The sequence below is a fragment of the Trichoderma evansii genome (genome assembly GCF_050947405.1).
Source record: "Trichoderma evansii strain SZMC 28006 chromosome Unknown GGI43scaffold_28, whole genome shotgun sequence".
NCBI classification, from domain to species: Eukaryota; Fungi; Ascomycota; class Sordariomycetes; order Hypocreales; family Hypocreaceae; genus Trichoderma; species Trichoderma evansii.
In genome coordinates this window covers 234797-256545 of record NW_028145178.1, presented here as the reverse complement: position 1 = coordinate 256545, position 21749 = coordinate 234797, and the positions used below count along the sequence as shown (strand labels likewise).

Below are 21749 nucleotides of genomic sequence, written 5' to 3'. Positions count from 1 at the left end.
TGTGCCAAGCCATTTCCAAAAACCAAGGAGTAGCATTACTGTAATAAGCCTATCTCGAGGAAAGTAAAGACTCGCAGGGTCTGTTGACTTTAAAATCTCATCGCTATCCATTGGATCTCCAGTATTATCAAGTCAAGAAATAGCAAAAACGAAGAGCTCTATTAGCGCTTTATATTCAGTTGCTTAATGTTGTAATATGTTGCAGTGCCAATTATACCTCAATCCTTTTTCTTCAAATCCAGAGGCATATACATCTATAAGTTCATTCCAAAAAGCCCATCTCCTCCCAAAAACAGCCCTCCAACAGTCCCCTTCTCTTTCTCCCTCAAAAGGGCACCAATATCAACTCTTCCACCCGTAATATACTTTTCGCTCACGCCCAGATTCACCCGCTTGCTCAGCTCCTCACGAAGCTGTGCCCGCAACACCTTCATCTCAGCCTTGCTTATTTGACGAGCCTCCTTCTCCTTCTTCTTGCGGCCGCCTCCTCGGCCACCCCAGTTGCCCGGCGCGCTGCCATCAAACTCTTCAGAATCGTAGTCCACGCCCAGCTCCTCGGCGGCATTGCGCAGCCATTGATCCTCGCTGTGGCCCTTTTCCTTTGCCAAAACGGCGTCAGCGATGCGCTTGGCGAGGTCTACTCGAGACTTGAGTCGCTGTGCAATCTTCCGATCGATTGATAGTGTCTCAATGAAGTGCTCGCGCTTGAGGCTGGTGCTGCCGTCACGCTCAGCATGCACCTTGCCAGCCAGACGACGGGTAGGCAAGACTTCTTCCGGAGAGCACAGGATAACGCTCACACCAGAGCGATCACCACGAGCAGTTCGACCAGATCGATGGATATAAGTATCCGCCTGACGAGGCACATGGTAATGCAAGACTTGATCCACCTCCTTGATATCCAAACCACGAGCAGCCACATCTGTCGCGACGAGAATCGAGTTTTTGGAGGCGGCAAAACGCTCTATTGATCGCAAACGAGCCTTTTGAATCATCTGAGAGTGTAGGGGAAGAACTGATGGGAGACCGAGGTTTTGAAGGAGGGGAGTGAGACGACGAACGGCTGAAATGGAGTTTGTAAAGACGAGAGTGCGTTTGCCAGGGTTAAGAGCAAGGACGGTATATAGATAGAGATCCTAGTAATGATTATTAGCAAATAAAAGCCAAAAACAGCAAAAATGCATTAATGCAACTCACCTTTTCCATAGCACCACACTCAATCAAGCCCTCCTTCAGGCCAGTAGCCATCTGTGACACCGGGTTGACGTCGATAAACTTGGGCTCGCTTCTAAACTTGAGGCATTTCATCAAATACTCCATCTTCTCCTCGTCGCTGCTGCCAGCACCCGCCTTCGGGCCCTTTCCTCTGCCCGCCAACTTGGACTGCAAGTTCTTATCAAAAGTCGCAGAGAAAACCAGCGTCTGTCGGGGTGGCAGCTCACCGTCATCGTCATCGTCGTCTGCTTCGGGGTCTTTTCGATCCAGCGCACCGATAATGTCCTCCGCCTCTTTAAACTGTCCTGCCTTGAATAATCTATCGGCCTCATCGACAACGAGAAACTTAATCTTGGTAAAAGAATTCTGGAGGCTCATATCGCCGTCCAACACCTCCCACAGACGACCTGGCGTCGCAATGACAATATCCGCCTTTTCCAGCTGTCTCTGCTGCTTCTGAATGCTCAGACCACCAGTCACAGTGCAGACATACGGCGCCGTTGGCAATCCATCGCAAAGCGCCTTGATATGATCCGACAACTGCTTGGCCAACTCTCTCGTCGGACTGAGAACCACCGCCGTAGGACCTTCACGCTTAACATTTCTCTTCTCCTCATACAGCTCCAGCCACCTCTCCACGATGGGGATTCCAAACGCCAGCGTCTTTCCCGATCCCGTCTGCGCCTTGCCAATCACGTCCTCGCCCGCCAGAATCTCCGGAATCGTCTTCTCCTGAATCAGCGTCGGCTTCGGGAATCCCAGCTTGGCAATCGCAGACAGGATGCGCGTCGAGAGGTTTAGCTCCACCCAGGCACCCATGTCTGCTTCTTCTTCTGCGGCTGCTGCGTCGTCCACGGCCATGAGGGCGTCGAACGAGTTGCCTTGCTGCTGCTTGCGTGAAGCGGGCTTCTGTAGCTCTTTGTCGGCCGTCGCCAGCTTGCTGTTGTTCCGCGCTTTTTGCTTCTTGTCTGCGTCCTTCTTCTCGCCGGCCCTGTCTTTTCCTGTACCTTTCTTTTTGCTGCCCTGGCCCTCCACGCCACCTTTAGAATCGCCAGCTTCGCCGGAATCGAGATCCTCGCCTTCCACAGGGCCGTCCCCAAGCCCTTCAAAAGGTTCATCGACGGCATCTTGGGTCTCGTCTGGTCGGTCTTCGTGTTTGCTCGCCCCCTGTCGTTGTTTTTTGTCGGAAGAATCGGGCTCCTGCTGCTGCTTCTCCGCCACTAAAAACTGCACAGTCCCACCACTTCTTACCACATCAACTCCTTCGATGATTTCGAGGCCGCCAAATTCCTCCCCGACCGATTGCCAGCCGAGAGCAGCAACGTCGACCAACTTGCGCGCAGCCTTTGCACTCGATTTGCTACCGGATTTTGCAACAGCGCCTTTGGCGGAATTCTTGTTGCGCTTCGCAGCCGGCGCAGCGACGGATTGAAGCTTTCGCTTCTTTGACGGAGGTACCATTGGAATTGTCTTGGAGAGGCGTAACAGGGGCTATAGTCGTGTGTCCCAGTGCCAGGTACCAGCGTCAATCAAAGTAGAATTATCTCGAGACTGTTTCGTTGAAACTTCAAAAACTTTTTTTTTTCCTTAGCTGCAATATCTGCACCATGCCGGCACACTAGGCGCCGATCCACCGATCGTTTCCGCCTGTACCAAGTACCTGTGCCCCACCATCTTAAGCAGCGCGTAGCCACATACACAGCAGTATTATGTACCTTGACAGTTTCTCTAGAACCACTTATCATCATTGGATTCAACGTTCTACTATAGATGTACGATAAATTCAGAGTCAGGCAAATGTCATAAAAGTATTTTGAAAACTTAGAATAATTGATGAAAGTAAAAGAAATTCCGAGTTTGACCAGTAATAGTGCTAGAGTACAGCGATGCATCCTCCAATGTGCCTCTCCATGTCCATTTTTTTATCTTAAGTCTTGTTTTCCCGCCTCCAATACACAAACACAATCATTCAATTAGATTCAAAGCCCATCCTCTCCTTCATTATACATGGCAAGCCTCATGCCGAAATATCTACCAGTTTCTACCAGTCTCCAAACTTTGGATACAGCAAAAAATATCATGCATACCTCCCTTTAGTGAGCTCCTCTGGCTCTCTTGGCTCCTGCAGCGGCTTCAGAATCACCCCTTGGTCGCTTCGCTCCAGGCTGAAAGTCAGAAGCATTCGGGTTCATGCCACCGCGGCCTCCACGTCCGCCTCCACGTCCGCCACGGCCAGCATGGCCTTGTCCACCTTCCTGGTTACCACTTGCGGCTCGTTGACTAGGAGGGACATAGGCTCCTCCTCGTCCACGTCCGCCGCCGCGAGGCATCGGGATACCAGATCGCACGGGCATTTGGCCCTGTTGCTGAGGTTGAGGTGGTATCTGCGGCAGCTGTGCTTGTTGTAGTGCTGGCAGTAGACCTGCTGGTGTCTGGGCAGCTTGGGCCGATGGAGCGTTGGTGGCCGTCTCTGTGTTTGTGGCAAAGGGATTAGGAGCTTCAGAGCCGGTGGCGTTTGAGGGCACAGCAAATGGGTTTGAAGTCTGGGGAGGTGGGATTCCGCTAGCCGCTTGCGCAACCGGAGCCTTTGAATCTGCTGGAGGTTGAGCAGTAGCAGCCTGTACTGGGGCCGCTGCTGCAGGAGTAGAAACGGGCTGGCCAGCCGTGGCTGCGGCAGGGGCGGCAGTTGAAGCTGGTACGTTGCCAGAGACGGATTGTCGCTTCATTGGTGAGGTGTTCGCTGAAGCTGGAGCAGCCGCCGGAGCTGGAGCCGGAGGTTTGGCTGCTTGTACTGGCGGAGGAGCCTGGGTCGACTTGGCCACCTCCCAAACTTCCACCACTGGCTTCTGTGGCGTCTCCTTCGCTGCCACCTCAACAACACCAAGCTTCGCTGTTGCAGTCCTCAGTTTGTTCTCCGCCATATTGATACGTAGAGTAGACTTCTTAGATTCCATGAGCTGAGCTTGCTCGCGGGCAGCTGTAATCTTGCTCTCATATTCCGTCTTGATTCGAGCACTTTCTGCGTCCAGCTTCTTGCGAATATTGGCGGCAATAATGTTTTTAACAGTCGCGTTCGAAGACAAAAACTGTCTAATGGAAGAATCGTCCAGCTGAGAGAGGTCAGGCGGTCCACTTGTAGCAGGAGCGGCAGGTGTCGAAGGCTCCTCAGACTTGGGTGGTGCGCTTGACGGTGCCTGTTCACCGGCGGGTGCTTCCTTTGCAGGGGCTGAACCAGAGGGGTTCTCAGCCTGCCAGATTAGCTTCTCTTGCTCGAATCGAAGCTTCAGGTCGTCATCCTTTCTCTTAAATTCTTCCTCGAGCTTGGCGCGACTCTCTTTCAGCTTGTTATTCAGTGTGTCCTTCATCCTATCCGAGCGCTCCTTGATGGTTTGCTGAATCTTCGCTTCAACTTCGTTGGCCTTCTGCTCATACTCAGCAGCCTTTGCTTCGGCTGCGGCCACCTTCTCTTCCAGCGACTTCCTCTCAGCATCTGACAAACCATTTGTAACGGCTTGGCTCTCCGCGCCATCGATGTTTGAAACAGATGGCCCATCGGTAGATGGCACACCTGCGGCGGCAGCTTCTTGAAGCTTCTGCAACGCGCTATCACGCTCCGAGGTAGCTGTCTGCAATTCGGTTCGTAATCTCACAAGCTGTTGTTCTGCTCCTAGTTTCTGGGCGTTGACCGCTTCCAGTTCCTTTTGAGCGTCGGCAAGACGTTGTTCAAGCACAGTAACAACTTCTGACGATGCAGTCGCGTCAGACTGTGGCTGTTGGGTAGCTGATGGCGTTGTTGCAGGCTGCGTTTGCTGGGCCTGTCGGCGAAGCTCCTCAACCTTTTGCTGGAAGGAGTGAACTTGTCTCAACAGCTCTGCCTTTTCTTCGACAGACTGCTCGACTTGCTTCTGTGCTCCAGCTAGGTCGTTGGTAACCTTGTCAAGCTGCTCCTGCAAGGTAATGGCTCGCTGGTTAGCCTCGTTCTTTTCACCAGTGAGCTTGCGAGATCGATCCTTGAACTGCTCTGTGATCTTTGATCGAGTATTTGACCAGTTGGCACGCTCAGTCTCAAGCGTAGACTCAAGTTCGGTAATCTTGACCTGGAGGGGCTCTGCGCCTTCCTTGAGAGCATTCCGTTCTGTTTCGAGGTCGGTAATTGTCTGTTTCAGCTGCTCCATCTCAGCCGGGTCAACGCGACCATATTTCGTCAAGATACCCTCAGTCCTCTTCTGCCAGCGATCACGGTCTTCCTGAATCTGCTTAATTTCCTCTTCCAAGAAGCCCTTCTGTGTCTTTAGGTTCTCAATCTCAGCTTCGAGAGGCTGGATGCTTTGGACCATTTCTTCGACTTTCCTGTTCTTCTCGGATATCTGATCCTTTAGCTGGTTGTTCTCTGTCCGAAGAGCCATGCTGCTCTCGCGATAGAGGTTGAGTTCATGTAGCTTGTCCATAAGATCCTTGTGAGCCATGGACGTGTTGCCGCTTTGCGACGACTGGCGCTCTTGGTCGAGCTTCAGACGCGTCTCATCAAGCTGTGATTGTAGATACTCGACCTGCTGTTGTAGTCGCTTCGATTCGTTGGTCTTCATGTCGTATTGAACTTCCAGAATCTCCTTCTCGCGACGCAGATATCCGTTTAGCTCTCGCATGCCCTCAATAGCATCGCCTACGCCAATGGCTGACACAGCTTCGTCCGCATCAGCCTTGTCGCTACGACTCTGCTGCATAGCTGCAATCTGGCCAGTCAAGCTCTCCAGTTGCTGGTGCAGAAGCTTGTTCTGAGCATTGGCATCCTCACGTCTTTGTTTGAGTTCGGCCATTTCCTGTTCCAGCTGCTGCCTCCGGTCTTCCCATGAGCTTTCATTCTGTGCGAGTGCGACCTTGGCAGATTCTGCTTCGGCGCGCAGCGATGCTGACTCTTGCTTGAACTCGTTGTACTCGGTGCGAAGTTCTTGAACCAATTTGGCAGCCTCAGCATGCTTGACAAGCTCCTTCTCGTAGTCCTGCTGGGCTTTGGAAGCAATCTCAGCTTGAGCACGCAAGTCCTGCTGATGGTATCGAGCAGCCTCAATGTGCCGACTGCTTTCCTCCTTGAGTCGTTTCACTTCATCCTCCAATATCGTCTTCTCGTCTTCATACTTTCGTGCAACTTCGCCCTGGGAGTCGCGAATGGTGGATAGTTCCGTGTTGGATCGTGAGAGCTCAGAAGACAAATCTTCAATCTGTTGACCCAGCTCCTTGATTCTGCTGTCTTTCTCTTGAACGAGAACTTCAATCTCTTGTCTGTATTGGTCTTGCGATGCACGCAAGTCCTCCAACGCCTCCTCGTTGCTCTGGCTCAGTTCCTTGTACTGTTCAGCCTGGGCCTTTGCGTTTTCCAGTTGCGTGTTGGCCATGTCGAGATCACGTTTGAGGTCTGAAATGTCATTGTTGAGATCTTGAACCTCGGCTTCAAGCTCTTGTTGGCGTAGGTTGTTGTCAGTCATGAGGCCTGGTCTGGGCGTGGGACGGGGCTGCAGACGGCCGGCACGCTCCTCGGCGCTTCGCAGCTCCACAGTTAATTCGTCAACGCGGGCTTGAAGATGATCACGAGTTGTCTTGGCGCTAACATGCTCTTCTCGAATTTGGCTCAGGCTCGTCATAAGGTCGTCGATTCGCTTCTGAGACTCCTTGGCCTCGTATTCCTTCCTCTGTTGCAGGTGCTGAATATCATCCGAGGTTTGAGAGAGCTTCTTTTGCACAGTGCTCAGTTCAAGCTCCAAGGATTCAATCTTGGTTTGAGCCTTGCGGCGAGCCTCAGATTCGGTAATGTTGCGCTCATTTTCAAGAGATTGCTGGGCCGTCAAGAGGTTGCCCAGTCTATTCTTTTCCTCAATCAGAGAGTCATTGTCCTTGCTCATTCGCTCTTGGATGTCCTTCCAAAGCTTCTTCTCCGCCTTGAGGTTGGCTGTTTCGTTTCGCATGCTGTCCAAGAGACCCTTGACTTCAACAAGCTCTTCAGCAACTTGTTGGACACGAATGTCCTGCTTGGCAGCCGTCTCAGACAATATTTGAGTTCTCTTTTGGAGCTCATTGTTCTCGTTCTGGAGGGCAACATAATTGCTCTGCAACATCTCTCGCCGCTCAGATTCTAGTCTAGCTTCGCCCTGTAGTTTGATGTTGGCAGTCTGAAGCGAATTCTTCTCTGTTGTCAGGTGGTTGATTTGATCTCTAAAGTCCTTTCGTGCGCCATCCTGGGCATCTCTGAAGCTGTCGTATTCAGACTGAATTTTGCGCAAAGCTTCTGTCAACGTCTCGGTCTGCTCCACGGACTCAATGCTGGTGACGGGCATTCCTCCTCCGATGGAGTGGCGCATGAGGGAAGAATGATCTTCGCCCGCACCACGTTGCTGAAGAAGTCGTCGGAACATGTCACGCTCCATCTTGTAACTCTCCATTGTGATTTTGGCAGACTTGATCTCTTCCACCATATGGGCGAGATCCTGCTGTAGTTTCTCGACCAAGTCGTGATCCTCCTTGGCCTGATGCTTCGCAGCCAGCGCTTCCTCGCTTTCCATCTGCTCAGCAAGTTCGCGGGTGATGCGCAGTAGGTCTTCGTTCTTGGCTTGTAGTGATTTGATATCCTTGAAAACTACCAACTTCTGGGTGATGAACTGGTGTGTATCCGACATATCGGACAAGGCCTCTTCGGTAATTTCGCCCTTCTCGAGCTGTTGCAAACGGAACTTTTCTTCTTCTGTCAGCTGGCTCATGCCCTTTTCAATGGCATAGATGTTGAAGACGAGCATCTGGATCTGTGTGCCCAAATCTCGCAGCTGAGAACGGAGGATCTTGCTTTCAGATTGGGCCGTAGCAAGCGTGCTTTCCGCCTTCCTTGCCGCTTTTCTTGCCGCATCTCGCTCTTCAAAACTCTGTTGCGACAGCTCAGACATGTGAGCAATCTCGTTTCGAAGAGTCTCCGCTTCAGACTGAAGTTCCTGGATCTCTGGTGTTTTGGCTTCCAGGGCAGCAATCATGCCGTCGAGCTCCTCGGCGAGCTGCTGGTTGCGTCGTTTCTCGCTAGCAAGTTGGCCCTTTACCTGGTAAAGCTGCTCGATTGCTTGCGTAGCGGTAATGGTGGACTTGTTTCGTACGGAACCAGGGGTTCCAAAAGGAGAGTTGGCCCGTCCAGGGACAGAGCCATTAAGTAGAGGCGTCTGCGGTGCCGATCCTACAGGAGCATGCTCTATGCGGACGTGAGCTTCATCCAGGTCGCCTTGCAATCGTCGGATCCGCTCTTCCATATCGCTAGTGACACGGCGCTCCGACTCCAGTTCAAGACGCACGCGGCGAAGTTCGTTCTCGTAACTATCTTTGAGACGCTCCTTCTCCGACTCTAGCTCACGCACGCGCTCCTGGTGTTTCTTGCTTAGCTGCTCAGACATCTCAACAAGTCGGCGTTGATCCTCCAACTCTTGCTTGTAGCTCTCGACAGTCGCGGCAAAGGAGCCCTCCTGCTTTTGCAATTTGACGAGGGCGTCATCGGCCTTGGCTTGCATAGCATTGAGTCGTTCGCGTAGCTGCTGTTCGGAACGGTGAAGAGCATCAATTTGCGCCTTGGCGTCTTCATTTTGTCTCTGGAGCTCGGCAATCTTGGAGCCCTTTTCTTTACGGTACTTGAGGGCTTCGTCGCTCTTGGTCTTCAATTCCGTCTCGAGCCACTCAGCATTTTGGCGGGCCAAGTCGAGTTGCTGCTGGAGCGCTTCTTGTCGATACTTGGCACTGTTCAGCTGACCCTTGGCGTTCTGCTCCGACTGTTGAAGGGTCGTCAGTTCGCGGGAAAGCTCGACATTTCGCTGGTGCTGCTTCGTGAGTTCATCGGTCAATGTTTGATCGCGTTTATTGTTGGACTCGATGATGCTCAGATTTGTTCGGTTTGAAGATTGGAGAGTCTCAATCTTATCGTTGAGAGCCTTGACTTCAGCGTCGTGATCAGAGTACTTGGCTTTTAGGCTCTGGAGGTCGTTCTCCAAAGACTGTCGTTTAGTTTCTAAAGCGCGCATAAGGGTTAGGCTGAGAACAAAACGCGGCATCTGGATTACCACGAGGAGAGAAAACACGTACCCTCATCTTTGAGACGCTGCCGGGCTTCCTCTACGTCCTTGAGAGCTTTTTCAGCGGTTCCCTTGAACGTTTGGGATTTTGTCTCGGAGCTTCGAACGGCATTCTCCAATTCGATATCCGTCTGGAGCTTCTCGGCGTACAGTGTCTCGAACTCGTGTGCTTTCGAAGCCACGGCTTGCAGCAGAGTGGTGACGAGTTCAACCGTCGGCTGGGTCGTCAAAGCCGCCACCACAGGCTGGTCAAGGCCTAGATGGCCTGCGATGTAACCGACGTCGACATCGGCAGCCGCCATTGTTGTGCCCTGGAATCTAGGTCGACAATGCCAGTGCCAGTCTCGTCATTACTTGATCGAGGGAAACGGCGACGTGAAGGTGATCTTTTTTTGCTTTTGAAATTTTCGAAGTCGTTGAACGCGGCGTCGGTGATGGAAAAGGAACGAAGAGAAGAGAAAAGAAAGACAAGGAAACGACTGCGGAAAAAAAGAAATCGGGAAGGGGGATTAGTCTGGGTGGTAGCAGCCGAGTTTGGATCTCATCGACGGCTCTCGGCGCCAGCAATCGATGAGGCGGATCCGAATCGAAGAAGGGGAGAATGAAAAAAGAAGTTTGGAAGCGACGAGCCTCGCGCGCATCGTTGCAGCATAATAGATAGCCCGATCTAGCCTAGTCCCAGTTTGGGCGGCAAGGCTCTGAGCTTCTAGTCAAGTGAAGCTGGCAGCGCGCACAAGCCATTTGCCAGCTGTTACTGCAGCTCTTAGCGGGCTTCTGTGCTTCTGTGCTTCTGCGCCTAGCCAATGGCCACTAAACCTTCGCAGCCAGACTCCAAATCTTGTCGTCGCCTACCCTGAATCAGCCACGATGTCAATACAAAAGTGAAATTTTGGTCACTTATAGTTGAATAAGCGCGATTTAATACAAGTTGACATGTATATTTACTTTAAGAAAAAGTGTAATCGAATCTGCTGGGGCAATTTTTGGCTCGGCGCGTTGAAGCAAAAGGTTGCCTAGGCAAAATGCTAAGAGATGCTGAAACTCGACTCTTTCTCAGATGAACCCTAGCATACCTAGAATAAGTGCACAAGAGACATACAAGGATACAGCTTCGCAACATCAATGGCTCAACATATAGACTGAAGAAACCATTGAGCCTAATTTACCACACGCAGCAACCACTAGTTTCGAGGTACATTGAGTGGTGGTTGATTTCATGCAACCAAGCTGCAGCTTGAGTGCACGTATAGATGCCGTGCAGATGAAATGCTGTCTCGGAGGATTTTGTGGAGTTGCTTCTCCCGCACTCTACATGTAGCTACCTACGCATGCATGTTTTATAACTTCACTCTCTCTTCAAGAAATATCACGTGTGTTCGTTTACATCACGGCCTAATAACACTGTTGAGGACATGTTCTTTATTCTATCGTGCCATTGTTGGCCACTCTGATGAAAGTCGCTGTCAAGAGTACGCTCTGTATTTACGAAATGTGTAATATCATTATCTTCTGTGTGTTTTGTGCTGGCTAAACTGTAGCATTTGGCTTCTGTGTACGAGCCCATATCAACGCCGTCCATGTTCCCTCAACGCCCTGCTAGTTTGTCGTCGAAACAGCATAATTCCAGTCCTGCACAACCCCGAGTTAGTACTCATCGATGCCACATGAATACTCTCATCATAGCAGTCGTACCGTGAATGGTAGATTAACAGAATGCGCTTCCATGGCCGAGAAAAGTGGCAAAAGAAAAATCTCCTTTCTCCCCATCACGAAAGATGTCTACTGGCCGTAGATTTGCCATTTCAGACCAGCGCGGCCGCCAGTAGCAACGTTGCACTTCACGTCGCCCTCGACAGAGAGATCGGTTCCATCCGAGTAGTTCTGCAGCGCAATTCTGAGAATAGTCTTAATGTCCTGGTCTCCCATGGTGTAAGGACCTTGGCCCTGTCCCGAAGCCTTGACTCCCAAAGTACAGCCTTCTTCCTTGAGGACGGGGATGTACTTGCTGCCGGAGACATCGTGGATGCTGAAAGTGCCGTTGGTGCTGGACCAAGAGCTCGAGAGGGCAGCGCAGAAGCGCCAGTCGGCAGCATCGCCCACGGGGGCTTGGGCGAAGCTGGACGGATCACAGGTGGTTTGATCCGAAGGCGCTGGGGTCCAGGTAACGCCCGTGCTGTTCTGGAAGCCAGCAGGGGCGGCACTGACGCCGGCAGCAACAGCCAGGCTCGCGAAGATGGTGAAGGTCTTCATGGTGAGAAATATGGTATTCGGGACTTCTTCCTTTTCCTTTAGAGATATCGGTGTTGGAGTTACTGAGCTGAAGGTTGTGACTGTTGAGTGCTTGGTTGGGCTATAAGTGGCAGCCAGTTGAAGTGAGGCAACTTGCACGCGTAACTAAAGGCAAGGGGAGGGGAAGAAGAGAACAGAAAGCAAGGCAGCAGAGATTTCCAAGTTTCTTTTTGTAGGTATGCGGTGAGAAGCTGTCTCCACGGCAGTATTCGAGTCCCTGCCTCTATTGACACTTGGCAGCCAGCGGGACAATAGAAACAGCGCGTGGATTGTTCCAACAATTCAATTTAGTATGGAACGGAAACGAATGGGGCAGCATGAACCTGCAGTTATTGTGCTCAGCTCTCCTGTACATGGGCCCTTGAAGTTGACTTATCATCCGAGAGCGAGGAGAAGGCACAGCTTCAGACCGCAGGCAAGGATGGCGCCTTTATGTATTAACCCGACGGCGGTATTCATTCATGTGTGCGTGTGCACATGTGATGATGGGCTCATGCTGGCCTCATTCATTGGTAGCCCAATCAATTCCAATCTGTTGGCGGCTTCAGCTCCCTTTCCCGTGCCATCCGCCTCCATCTGGATTAATCAAGGCGCGCTCATAGGGCATCAGCGAGTGCTAGTGCCATCAACTACCGGTCGCACTGACTTCCAACGGCCTGTGCTGGAAATTAAAGGGCGAGTGGGAAAATTCCCAGGCGCGAGTAACGCTGATCATCTGCGGCGGGTTGTGCGTGTTTCTGTGTTGCGCGCACAAACTATGGGCGATCGCATGCGTGGTCCCCAAACTTGGGTGGCCCAATGGTTCATGATGGGCTTAGGCTCTTATTTTCTAAACAATGCAGCCGAATTAAGGCAAGATTGCCGCGTAGGACTAGCATGTTGGGTGCACGATTCAGCGGTGGCGGAATGGGGATTGTCTTTGTTTTGGTCCAAAACAGCAGGTGGAAAGACACGACGTTTCTTTGAAGGGCCATCTTGGCCATCTATCTACGGCACTGATGATGCGAATGCCAGGAGAGGCCGAGGCGACGGCGTGTGATTCGATGCCTTGCGCGAAGCATGCAAAAGTGGGATGTGCATGTTTTGATTGGCGCTGTTTCAGACCCTGTTTCTCTTTCAATGTACTCAGCACAGCTATGACCGTGGATGAGTACGGATTACGCTACAAAATACTCCATCATCTCCATGGATTAACCATTGCTCGGTGCTAGTCTTCCCTGTTTAGCCCAGATGGCAAACGTAAGGGGAGTCCCTTTTGTTTCCCTTTGCTCGTCATGCCTGATTAATCCACCCCGCATTTCCAGCTTTTGGCCCTCGACCCTCTTCTTTGGCACTTTAGTTTGTAGCTGAGCACCTTGGCTGGACTCGTGTGGACGCGAATAGCACGGATATTTACGGGGACGCTGCGCTAGACATACAGTGTGTCCACGCCCGGCCGGGATGCATCATGGCAGCCCCATTGCCCGCCGCGGAGATCTCGCCAGAGCAGCGCAGCCCACCACCAGCCCAGAATCTGGGGTGACTGGGCAATGGCAGCTGCAGCCACGCTGGTCGGAATCGGAAATCATGATGCCATCGTGCCTAGCCATGCCTAGCCATGCCTCCAGCCATGCCTCCAGCCCTCAGCCGCGGTGCTTATCCCGATGGCCGAAGCCCGAACCGGCTGTGAACCGGCCCAGAGCCGGAGCTGGTGTGGGCTGGCGTACCACCTTCAGACGTCACTACGAGCCCTTGGAGCCGACAAGCCGGTAGCCCGAAGCTTGTCTTGTCATAGCCATTGTTCTAAAAAAAATTAGAATATCTATCCGCCATCGCCCACCCGGCTTTTTTCGCCTCAGTGGTATGCTCTTGTAAATATCCTTTTCATCGCTTCGCCATGGTTTTGCCTTGCGGGGCTGCAATAACAATACGTGAGCCTACATCTACATCGTCTGCGCATCAACTTTGAAAACACCGTACATATATTCACACGCATCGAGTCAGCCAAATGACAAGGTCCACCGACGCTGAAACCGGCCGTCTCAGGAAGCTGGTCGGCCGGCTTCTCCATCACAGCTCCCATCCAAATACACCAAATCCCGATGATTCTGATACCGGCAGCGGTGTCGCCACGCCTGAATGGCTGGGCACTTATAGAGGGCCGCCATCAGCATCCTCCAGCATCTCTATTCCAAAAGGATATGGACGACATACGCAAATCTCCCTCGAACTCTGGACTGCCGCCTACAACTCCATACGAGATAGCCTAAGATCATCTGGTCTGGTGACTGTCTACGAGTCTATCTTGTGCCAGGAACTACCAAACCAGTCCATCGGTGGAATAAACCAGACACTCCCTCGCTCAGACGACGATAGATTGAAGCAGTTGATCAGAATTACCGAATCGGGGCTGAGAAAGTGTCGAGGAGCTAATTGTCCCATTGACAACTATGCTCGAGTCTTGGTCAAGATGTCCAAGAAGATCATAAAATCTGTCTGGGCCGACTATCCCTCCACCGCAGTGGCCTGGTCAGGCATTACTATTCTCACACCAGTAAGATTCTGCTGATACCCGGAGTAAATTGATTCAAAATCTGAAGCTAATCTTGCTTGGCAGCTTCTACTTGGCCCGACAATGCAGATTGACGACATGAAGCGCGGCGCCTTGCATGTCATTGGACGTATCCCATGGTACATGGCCCTATCAGAAGTGATGCTCGCCAGCGGGTGGAAGAGTGACGCCGATTACAACAGAGAGAAGGATGGGGTGAGAGAGCGCCTGCTGAAACTATATCGCAAAGTGCTCGAATTCGAAATGAACTGCGTATGCGCGGCTGCCAGCACCTGGAACAACGCAGCGAAGAACGTGGTTCAATGGCATGCGCTGGGATCGTTAGTGCGCGACATTGAGACCCTTGATAACGAGCTTGCTGAGCTTATCAACACCTACATTGCCAGAGGAGTGGCAGAATCTATCTTGAGGCACAATTCAGATCTGAAGTTGGATCCATTAGAGTGTCAAGGCCCTGTCAGAGATAATTCAGTCGGATCTATTGGATCTGTTGACACTACTGGAACGATAGAAACAATGGAATCCATTGGTGCGCAAAGCACTGAGCCCGACAGCCATCAGCCCTTTCAGCTTGACGCAAGCCGTACTGCAGAAACCATTCCCGACCCAGAGGGCGTCGAGAGACTGATGAACAAACCGTCTACGGTGAGAGTTTGATGAATCGAATTCACGAGTTTGATGTGAATGATGGATGTTAATTATGCTAAATACCTATCTACACTTGTACTTTACTTGTACTTTATCTGAAATGCGGCGTCTTGGGGGAAAAAATAGCCTTGATTTTTGGTGTTTATTTATTTATTATATGTTATATAGTCCTTAATCTTGTTAATGCGTACATGTCTTTACGATTACACAGTAAACCCTGCATTATGTTGTATATTTATTTACTATCTGTTACATAGTCCATAATCATGTTCATGTATCCATGTCTTGACGATTTATCCAACAGACTCTGCATTGTGTTTTGCGTCTTGCGTCTTGCATCTTGCTGCCGCATGATGTCATAGCTGTCCAAGGCCATCGCCAGCTGCCATTTTGAAACTCTTTGTAGCGGAAGATTTACAGCGCCGCAATAAACTTGTTCCGGCGCTGCCAATCATCTTAGCACCACTTTGCATTGGAACTTGCTTGCGTTTGGTGCCAAATAGCCTAGCAGCGAAAACGCGCCTTCGCGTCCCTTCTCGGCTCCAAGAGCTGGGCTAAACTACAACCAATTCAAAATACTGAGCCATCCAGCCTCCAATCGCCGAACCCCTCGAATCGCACCAAATCGAATCTACGAGACAGGGCACAACTGATCCGCCACCATCATCACCTGGATGACCGCGCGCTCTCCTCGACATGCGCATCATCAAGCCCTCGTGGCTTAGCCACAGCGGCGAGCAGAAGGATTTCGAGGTCTACAGCTGCCACGTCTCGCCTGATGGGAAGCGAATAGCCACGGCGGGCGGCGATGGCCATGTGCGCATCTGGTCTACAGAGGCCGTCTACCACGCCGACGACGAGAGCTACAAGAAGCCTCGCCAACTATGCCACATGAGCCACCATCTCGGCACCATCCACTCGGTGCGCTTCTCGCCCAATGGCCGGTATCTGGCCAGCGGCGCCGACGACAAGCTCATCTGCGTCTACCACCTGGATAAGGGGCCGCCAGCGCCCACCTTTGGCACCAACGACCCGCCGCCCGTCGAGAATTGGAAGACGTACAAGCGCCTGATCGGCCACGAAAACGACGTCCAGGACCTGGCGTGGTCCTACGATTCGTCGCTGCTCGTCTCCGTTGGCCTCGACTCCAAGGTTGTTGTTTGGTCGGGCCACACGTTTGAGAAGCTCAAGTCGATTCCCGCGCACCAGAGCCACGTCAAGGGCATCACCTTTGACCCAGCCAACAAGTTCTTCGCCACGGCCAGCGACGACCGAACAATCAAAATCTTCCGCTTCACCCCTCCCGCGCCGAATGCGACGCAGCACGACATGATTAACAATTTTGTCCTCGATGCGACCATCAGCTCTCCCTTTAAGAGTTCTCCCTTGACCACATATTTCCGCCGGTGCTCCTGGTCTCCTGACGGCAACCACATAGCAGCTGCCAATGCAGTCAATGGCCCAGTTAGCTCCGTCGCTATCATCGAGCGGACGAGATGGGACAGCGAAATCAACCTGATTGGGCACGAGGCGCCCACGGAGGTTTGCATGTTCTCACCACGACTTTTCCACACGGTCAAGCCTGGACAGAATGGAGCAGCAAATGGTCATGGAGGACAGCTTGTTACTGTCATAGCATCTGCAGGCCAAGACAAGACCCTCAGCATCTGGAACACTAATACTTCCCGGCCTGTGGTCATTCTCCAAGATCTGGCCGGCAAATCCATCTCTGACTTGGCCTGGACGCCGGATGGACAGACCCTGTTTGCATCTAGCTTGGACGGCAGCGTGGTTGTGGCCAAGTTTGACGAGGGCGAGCTGGGATGGGTGGCTCAGCAAGAGGAGAATGCCAAGGCACTACAAAAATACGGTGGCTCTCGGAAGGGCATGGGCATTGCCGAAGATGTCGACGGATTGTTGCTGGAAGAGCACAGTAAAGCCGGCGAATCAAGGGCTGTACAATCAAGAATGGGTGCTCTCATGGGCGACTTCCAACCTGAATCAGGAAAAGAGACTACTCCAGCAACTCAAGGCAGTAAAGCTGAATCTTCTACATCGGTTACTGAGAAGCTGGCTACCAATGGGAATACAGATTCTGACAAAGATAAGGAAAAGGAAAAGGATAAAGACAAGGGTGAAAAGCCAGAGGAGCCTGCGGATAAGACGGCCGAACGAGTCCGTGAATTAAAGTCCCGAGTGACGGTTGGGAAAGATGGAAGAAAACGAGTGGCGCCGCTCCTGGTTTCATCATCTGGAACAGGACAATCTTCCCTCCCTCAAAGCCAGCTTGTTGGGTCAACGACGACAAAGACCACACAAAACGACGCTCCACAGACCATATTGGATCTCAGCAAGCCTTTTGACGGATTACCGAAGGGAGGAATTGTTGCCATGTTGCTTGGAAACAAGCGCCGTGTCAACACCGCAGATCTCGACGATGAAGAAGAGCCTGCGGCCAAGCGGACAGCGGGCGGCCCAACCGCCGTAGTAACTAATGGAGCTGATGGTTTAGAGTACGCGGCACTGGTGCCCGTCGAGCATGGCGTTGTTCCAACTCCCGAATTTCTACGTCCAGCCGTGCTGAATCCTTCTATTTCTTACGCCCAAGTCCGACTTGCAGTTCCCAAGATACGATCTCATATACTGCGGCCGCTCGAGCGAGGCATTTTGCAGCCGGACGCATCGTCGCTGGACGATGCATCCAAGCTTCCTGAGAATATCATCTTGGAGGCCAAGAACGATCCCAACCCGCGCGATCCAGCCCAGGTCCTTGTAACAAAGAGAGGTGTTTTGGTGTGGCAGGAGTTTATGCCGCGAGCTGTCATCCTGGTGACTGCAAGCAAGCATTTCTGGGCTGTGGCTTGTGAAGATGGCTCACTGCACATCTGGACTCCTGCTGGTAGACGTCTTCTAAATCCCATTATCCTAGAGTCTCAACCTGTCATTCTTGAATGCAGAGATCACTGGCTGATGGCCATCACAGCAGTGGGACTGGTCCATGTTTGGAATCTCAAGACTCAATCATCTCCTCACCCGCCTGTGTCTGTCGGTCCTATACTGGACATTGCCACAACATCACTAAACCAACATTCAGCCACGCCTGGTCCTGGCATAACCTCTGCCCATCTCAATTCTACCGGTCATATCATTGTGACTCTGACGAACGGCGATGGCTACTTTTATGCTCGGGATATGTACACCTGGCAACGTCTGAGCGAGGCATGGTGGGCAGTGGGCTCACAATACTGGAACTCAAACGACTCATCCATCTCAGCTCTTCAGTCCACAGCTGTTGGGCCCAACTCGAAAGAAGAAAAGGACAAGGGCAACCATGCCGCTACCGTGTCCTCCGGAATCATTCCATTCCTTGAACGACACACCACAAACGAGTTTCTTCTCAAGGGGAGGGCCTATGCTTTGCAACGCATCATCAAGACGGTCATGCAAAAGTCTGGATCCGAGGGGTTGGAGAGCAGCGTCAGCATTGCCCACTTGGAGAACCGGATTGCCGGTGCCCTGCAATTGGGAGCAAGCGACGAGTTTAGGCTATACCTTTTCATGTATGCCAAGCGCCTGGGTGCTGAAGGATCTAGGGGCAAAGTGGAAGAGCTTCTCAACAGCTTGCTAGGTGGTGTGCTCGAAGAGAAGGAGTCTGACAAGACGGACAGCCGCGGTTGGTACAGCTCAGATGAGCAGCTATGCGGATGGGATCGAAAAGTACTCTTAAAGGGAGTAGTTCTTATTCTCGGTATGTGTTACCTAACCTTGCTCTCCTTTTGGTTGCAAACTAACAAAGATGTAATTAGGTAAATTCCGCGAGTTACAACGTGTCACGGCCCAATATGCAAGACTGATAGACTTGAACCTGGATAATGTCTCTGAAGACGCCGACACCATGGACGTCGAGGCATAGACCAACCATCTACGTAAAATACAAGGGGGGAAATAACAGCAATGAGCGTGACCGCACGCATGTATATCAAGCATTGTGTTTTAATTGGATTTGGATTGTGTGTGAGAAATTTGTACCTAGACAAAAGGTAGAAAAGGATTTCGAGGGGCAGGACGGGCTAATGTCTCTCTCTCTGTGTGTTGAAAATTCTGGAACAGTCTGGCGCTGGAGGGAAAGGGAATGGATATAAACTTATTTTTATTGGTTGTAGTTTTCTTGTTTTTGGAGGAAGAGATGAGAAGTTATTGGCCTCTTTAACGCTTTTTTGCGAGCGCTGTTTTTATCTATTTATATCCTTTTATATCCTTTATGGCTGCTGCGGCTTGACTGGTTTCTGTTGTTGGATTGCATTCTCTGTGTGGATTTGATGCTGATACCTGGGAGTACGATTTAGGGTGAGGAATATAGGAGAATCTACGTCGGTTTATCTCAACATCTTGTATCTTGTTTTACTCTCTCTCGAGTGTGAACTCCTATTGCTCACAATTATTTTTATCCGAATATCACGTCTTCTACACTGCTTTATAAAAGCCATAATTGCCCATTCCCTTAAACATCACATGCAATGACCGCCGCCAGCTGCCAGCCGTACTGCCTTCCTCCTCCAGCTGCCAACTACAGCGCTTCACCGAGTTTCTGCCACCTGCTGCTAAAATATCTTCCAGCTGTGTGTATTTTCATTTCTTCTTCTCTTCACCTTTCTTCAATCATTGTTTTCGACTTTCTGACTTCCGCTCCTTGGATTTCTACCACACCAGCCTGTCGCTCACATTCACTTCACCACACTCCTTTTTTCACTTCTCCTTTGAATTCTTGAATTCTTGAAACCTCATTATCTTCTTGTCTCTTTCGTATCGCTCTATTCACTTCTCTCTGCCTACTTTCCGTCAAACCGCCTTGACACACAACGGGTCGAACAACTCGCCTCTCCACCTCCCATTTTTTCATCTCAAATACTGAGTTTGTTGTCTCTCTTCCATTCTCGTTGCGAGATCCATCATGGCGAAGAAACGCGGCACGTTAAACCCTTCGCATTGTTGGACTATGCCATTTATCATGGCTTGGATCTTCCTCTTGATCCAACTGTCATCGTTCGTGCATGGCCTTGCCATCTCTACTGCTACTGATCAACGACCCAAAGCAGCTTTCGTCTCGGTCGCTCACGAGCACGACTTGCCCGCTGTCCTATCTTCCATGTCGCAGCTCGAAGAGACATTCAACCACCGATACCACTATCACTGGGTCTTCTTCAGCACGCAGCCCCTAAGCGAAGAATTCAGGCGTCAAACCTCAAACGCAACCGGTGCAATCTGCATTTACGAAGTAATCTCTGAGCATAACTTGGCATCGTCAAGATATTCCAAGCCATCGTCTGCCACCAATATGATGCCAACAGATCCAACCGATGGCGAGCATGTCTCTGAAGTTGGTCAGTCGACATCATTCCTGGGCCAAACATCACGTTGGAATTCGGGTCCGTTTGCCAGTGAGAAGCGGTTTAGAGATTATGACTGGTTTTGGAGAATAGAACCTGGAGTAAGTGGCCGCCTTTTTGCTGAGTCTTTGTTCTGCTTTTGAAAACTTACGTCTTCTATGCTTATTATTGGGAGCAGGCACAGTTTACTCATGACATTACATTCGACGTCTTCCGCTTTATGAGGGACCATGAGATCGTTTACGGTTTTAACGAGGCCTTGCTGGACAAGGATGAGATACGAACCCATTCGCAACTAGTGAGATCTTTTATCGACCAACACCCTGATCTGTTGCACGCAGATGCGGATGTGTCTTGGTTCTTAGGCGGTAACGACGCACCCATGGAGTCGACAAACCAAAACGGCAGTCTTGATATCCCTGGTGACGCCGCTATAACGTGGATTGACTTGATCAACTCAATGATCCAGGGCAGTCTCGGGCGTCTTGGGTTTCTTAATGCTGACTGGCGGCAGGGCAATAACTACAGTGATGATGGCGAAGACATAGGATCACCGCATGAAGCATTTGCATCACAGTTGAGCAACATGTACAAGACAGGGCTGGAAGGAATCTCGCCAACGTTTGACATCGGATCTCTATCATTCTTTCGAAGCAAGAGCCATCAAGATTTGTTCAACCACTTGGATGCTATGGGAGACTTTTACAACCGACCGCTGCGAGACATGGCTATACCTACCATGAGTGCTAGCATGTTTCTGCCCCAGAAGAGCGTGTGGAATTACCGCAAGAGAGATGCGCGACATGCACACCGGCCAAGCCTCCCCGAATACACGCAAAGGCCGAAAGCAAAGGGCTACGAGCTCAACTTGGGATTCAACCTCAGAGGAAAGGACCGGATGGTTGGACCGCAGCGTCGGGATAGCATCCGGGAGCAAGAGAGGAACCCTGACGAGAGCATGGCCGATCGCTTTGCGCTTTGGGACCTAATGGCTCGCGATCTCAGTAGACAGGATGCTATCCCCAGCTTGCAGTCTGGTCATACTGTGATTGACGAGAGGAATTTTTCGATGAGCTAAGAATACAATCTTTTGGACTGTCTTTTTTGGACGAGATAACGAATACGACGACGATGAAACGATTGGGTCATGGAAGGGAAACGGCGTACAGGAAGTTGGTCATAGGCATGAGAACAGGGGCTTGGAGTTTGAAATTTGAATCTTTTTTTTTCTCGTGTGGAACAGGCTGGCTTGCATCTATGTATGGTCTTGTAGGGAAAGTGCGGTCAATCCTAGGGAAATATATACACAGAAATACAGCCGATATCTTTTAATTTTCTTTTTTTGTTTCTTCTCTTTTTGCTGGTTCTGCCTATTTTCCGATGCTGCGTTGGCTTGAGAGTTGGCTTTGATTCATTTTTGTCTCACTGTTGGAGTAGCAAATGATGATGTCACACAGAGGTACAGGGGTACGGCCAGCAGCCAACAGCAACGATAAACTCCAAATATTCTACAGTCATTGATCGTATTGGGAATTCAATTTATTGTAATCATCAGATATATAGTTCCAA

At 51.1% G+C, this 21749-nt stretch overlaps 6 protein-coding genes across 6 annotated transcripts; 4 read left to right on the top strand and 2 right to left on the bottom strand.

Annotated features, from left to right (window-relative positions):
* Positions 1–140: 140 nt before the first annotated feature.
* Positions 141–2773, bottom strand: GGI43DRAFT_416555 (ATP-dependent RNA helicase). The gene is made up of 2 exons (XM_083207311.1): positions 1198–2773; positions 141–1136 (listed from the first exon to the last, which is right to left on the bottom strand). Exons 1-2 carry the CDS (start codon positions 2674–2676, stop codon positions 255–257), a joined length of 2361 nt encoding a protein of 786 aa, XP_083056212.1. The 5' UTR covers positions 2677–2773; the 3' UTR covers positions 141–254.
* Positions 2774–11084: 8311 nt separating this feature from the next.
* Positions 11085–11555, bottom strand: GGI43DRAFT_387945 (putative necrosis-inducing factor-domain-containing protein; the record flags this gene model as incomplete). Its single annotated transcript, XM_083203998.1, has 1 exon — positions 11085–11555. One exon carries the CDS (start codon positions 11553–11555, stop codon positions 11085–11087), a length of 471 nt encoding a protein of 156 aa, XP_083056211.1.
* A 187-nt stretch (positions 11556–11742) lies between these two features.
* GGI43DRAFT_226455 (uncharacterized protein) lies at positions 11743–13052 on the top strand. The gene has a single exon (XM_083200443.1). The coding sequence runs from the start codon at positions 11887–11889 to the stop codon at positions 12631–12633; it is 747 nt and encodes a 248-aa protein (XP_083056210.1). The 5' UTR covers positions 11743–11886; the 3' UTR covers positions 12634–13052.
* Positions 13053–13401: 349 nt separating this feature from the next.
* GGI43DRAFT_416551 (uncharacterized protein) lies at positions 13402–14996 on the top strand. Its single transcript, XM_083207310.1, has 3 exons — positions 13402–13504; positions 13578–14127; positions 14191–14996. The coding sequence occupies exons 2-3, from the start codon at positions 13582–13584 to the stop codon at positions 14800–14802; spliced, it is 1158 nt and encodes a 385-aa protein (XP_083056209.1). The 5' UTR covers positions 13402–13504; positions 13578–13581; the 3' UTR covers positions 14803–14996.
* A 229-nt stretch (positions 14997–15225) lies between these two features.
* GGI43DRAFT_416547 (TUP1-like enhancer of split-domain-containing protein) lies at positions 15226–19275 on the top strand. Its single transcript, XM_083207309.1, has 2 exons — positions 15226–18541; positions 18600–19275. Exons 1-2 carry the CDS (start codon positions 15490–15492, stop codon positions 18704–18706), a joined length of 3159 nt encoding a protein of 1052 aa, XP_083056208.1. The 5' UTR covers positions 15226–15489; the 3' UTR covers positions 18707–19275.
* A 157-nt stretch (positions 19276–19432) lies between these two features.
* Positions 19433–21404, top strand: GGI43DRAFT_430860 (nucleotide-diphospho-sugar transferase). The gene is made up of 2 exons (XM_083209332.1): positions 19433–20281; positions 20359–21404. The coding sequence occupies exons 1-2, from the start codon at positions 19745–19747 to the stop codon at positions 21256–21258; spliced, it is 1437 nt and encodes a 478-aa protein (XP_083056207.1). The 5' UTR covers positions 19433–19744; the 3' UTR covers positions 21259–21404.
* Positions 21405–21749: the final 345 nt, after the last annotated feature.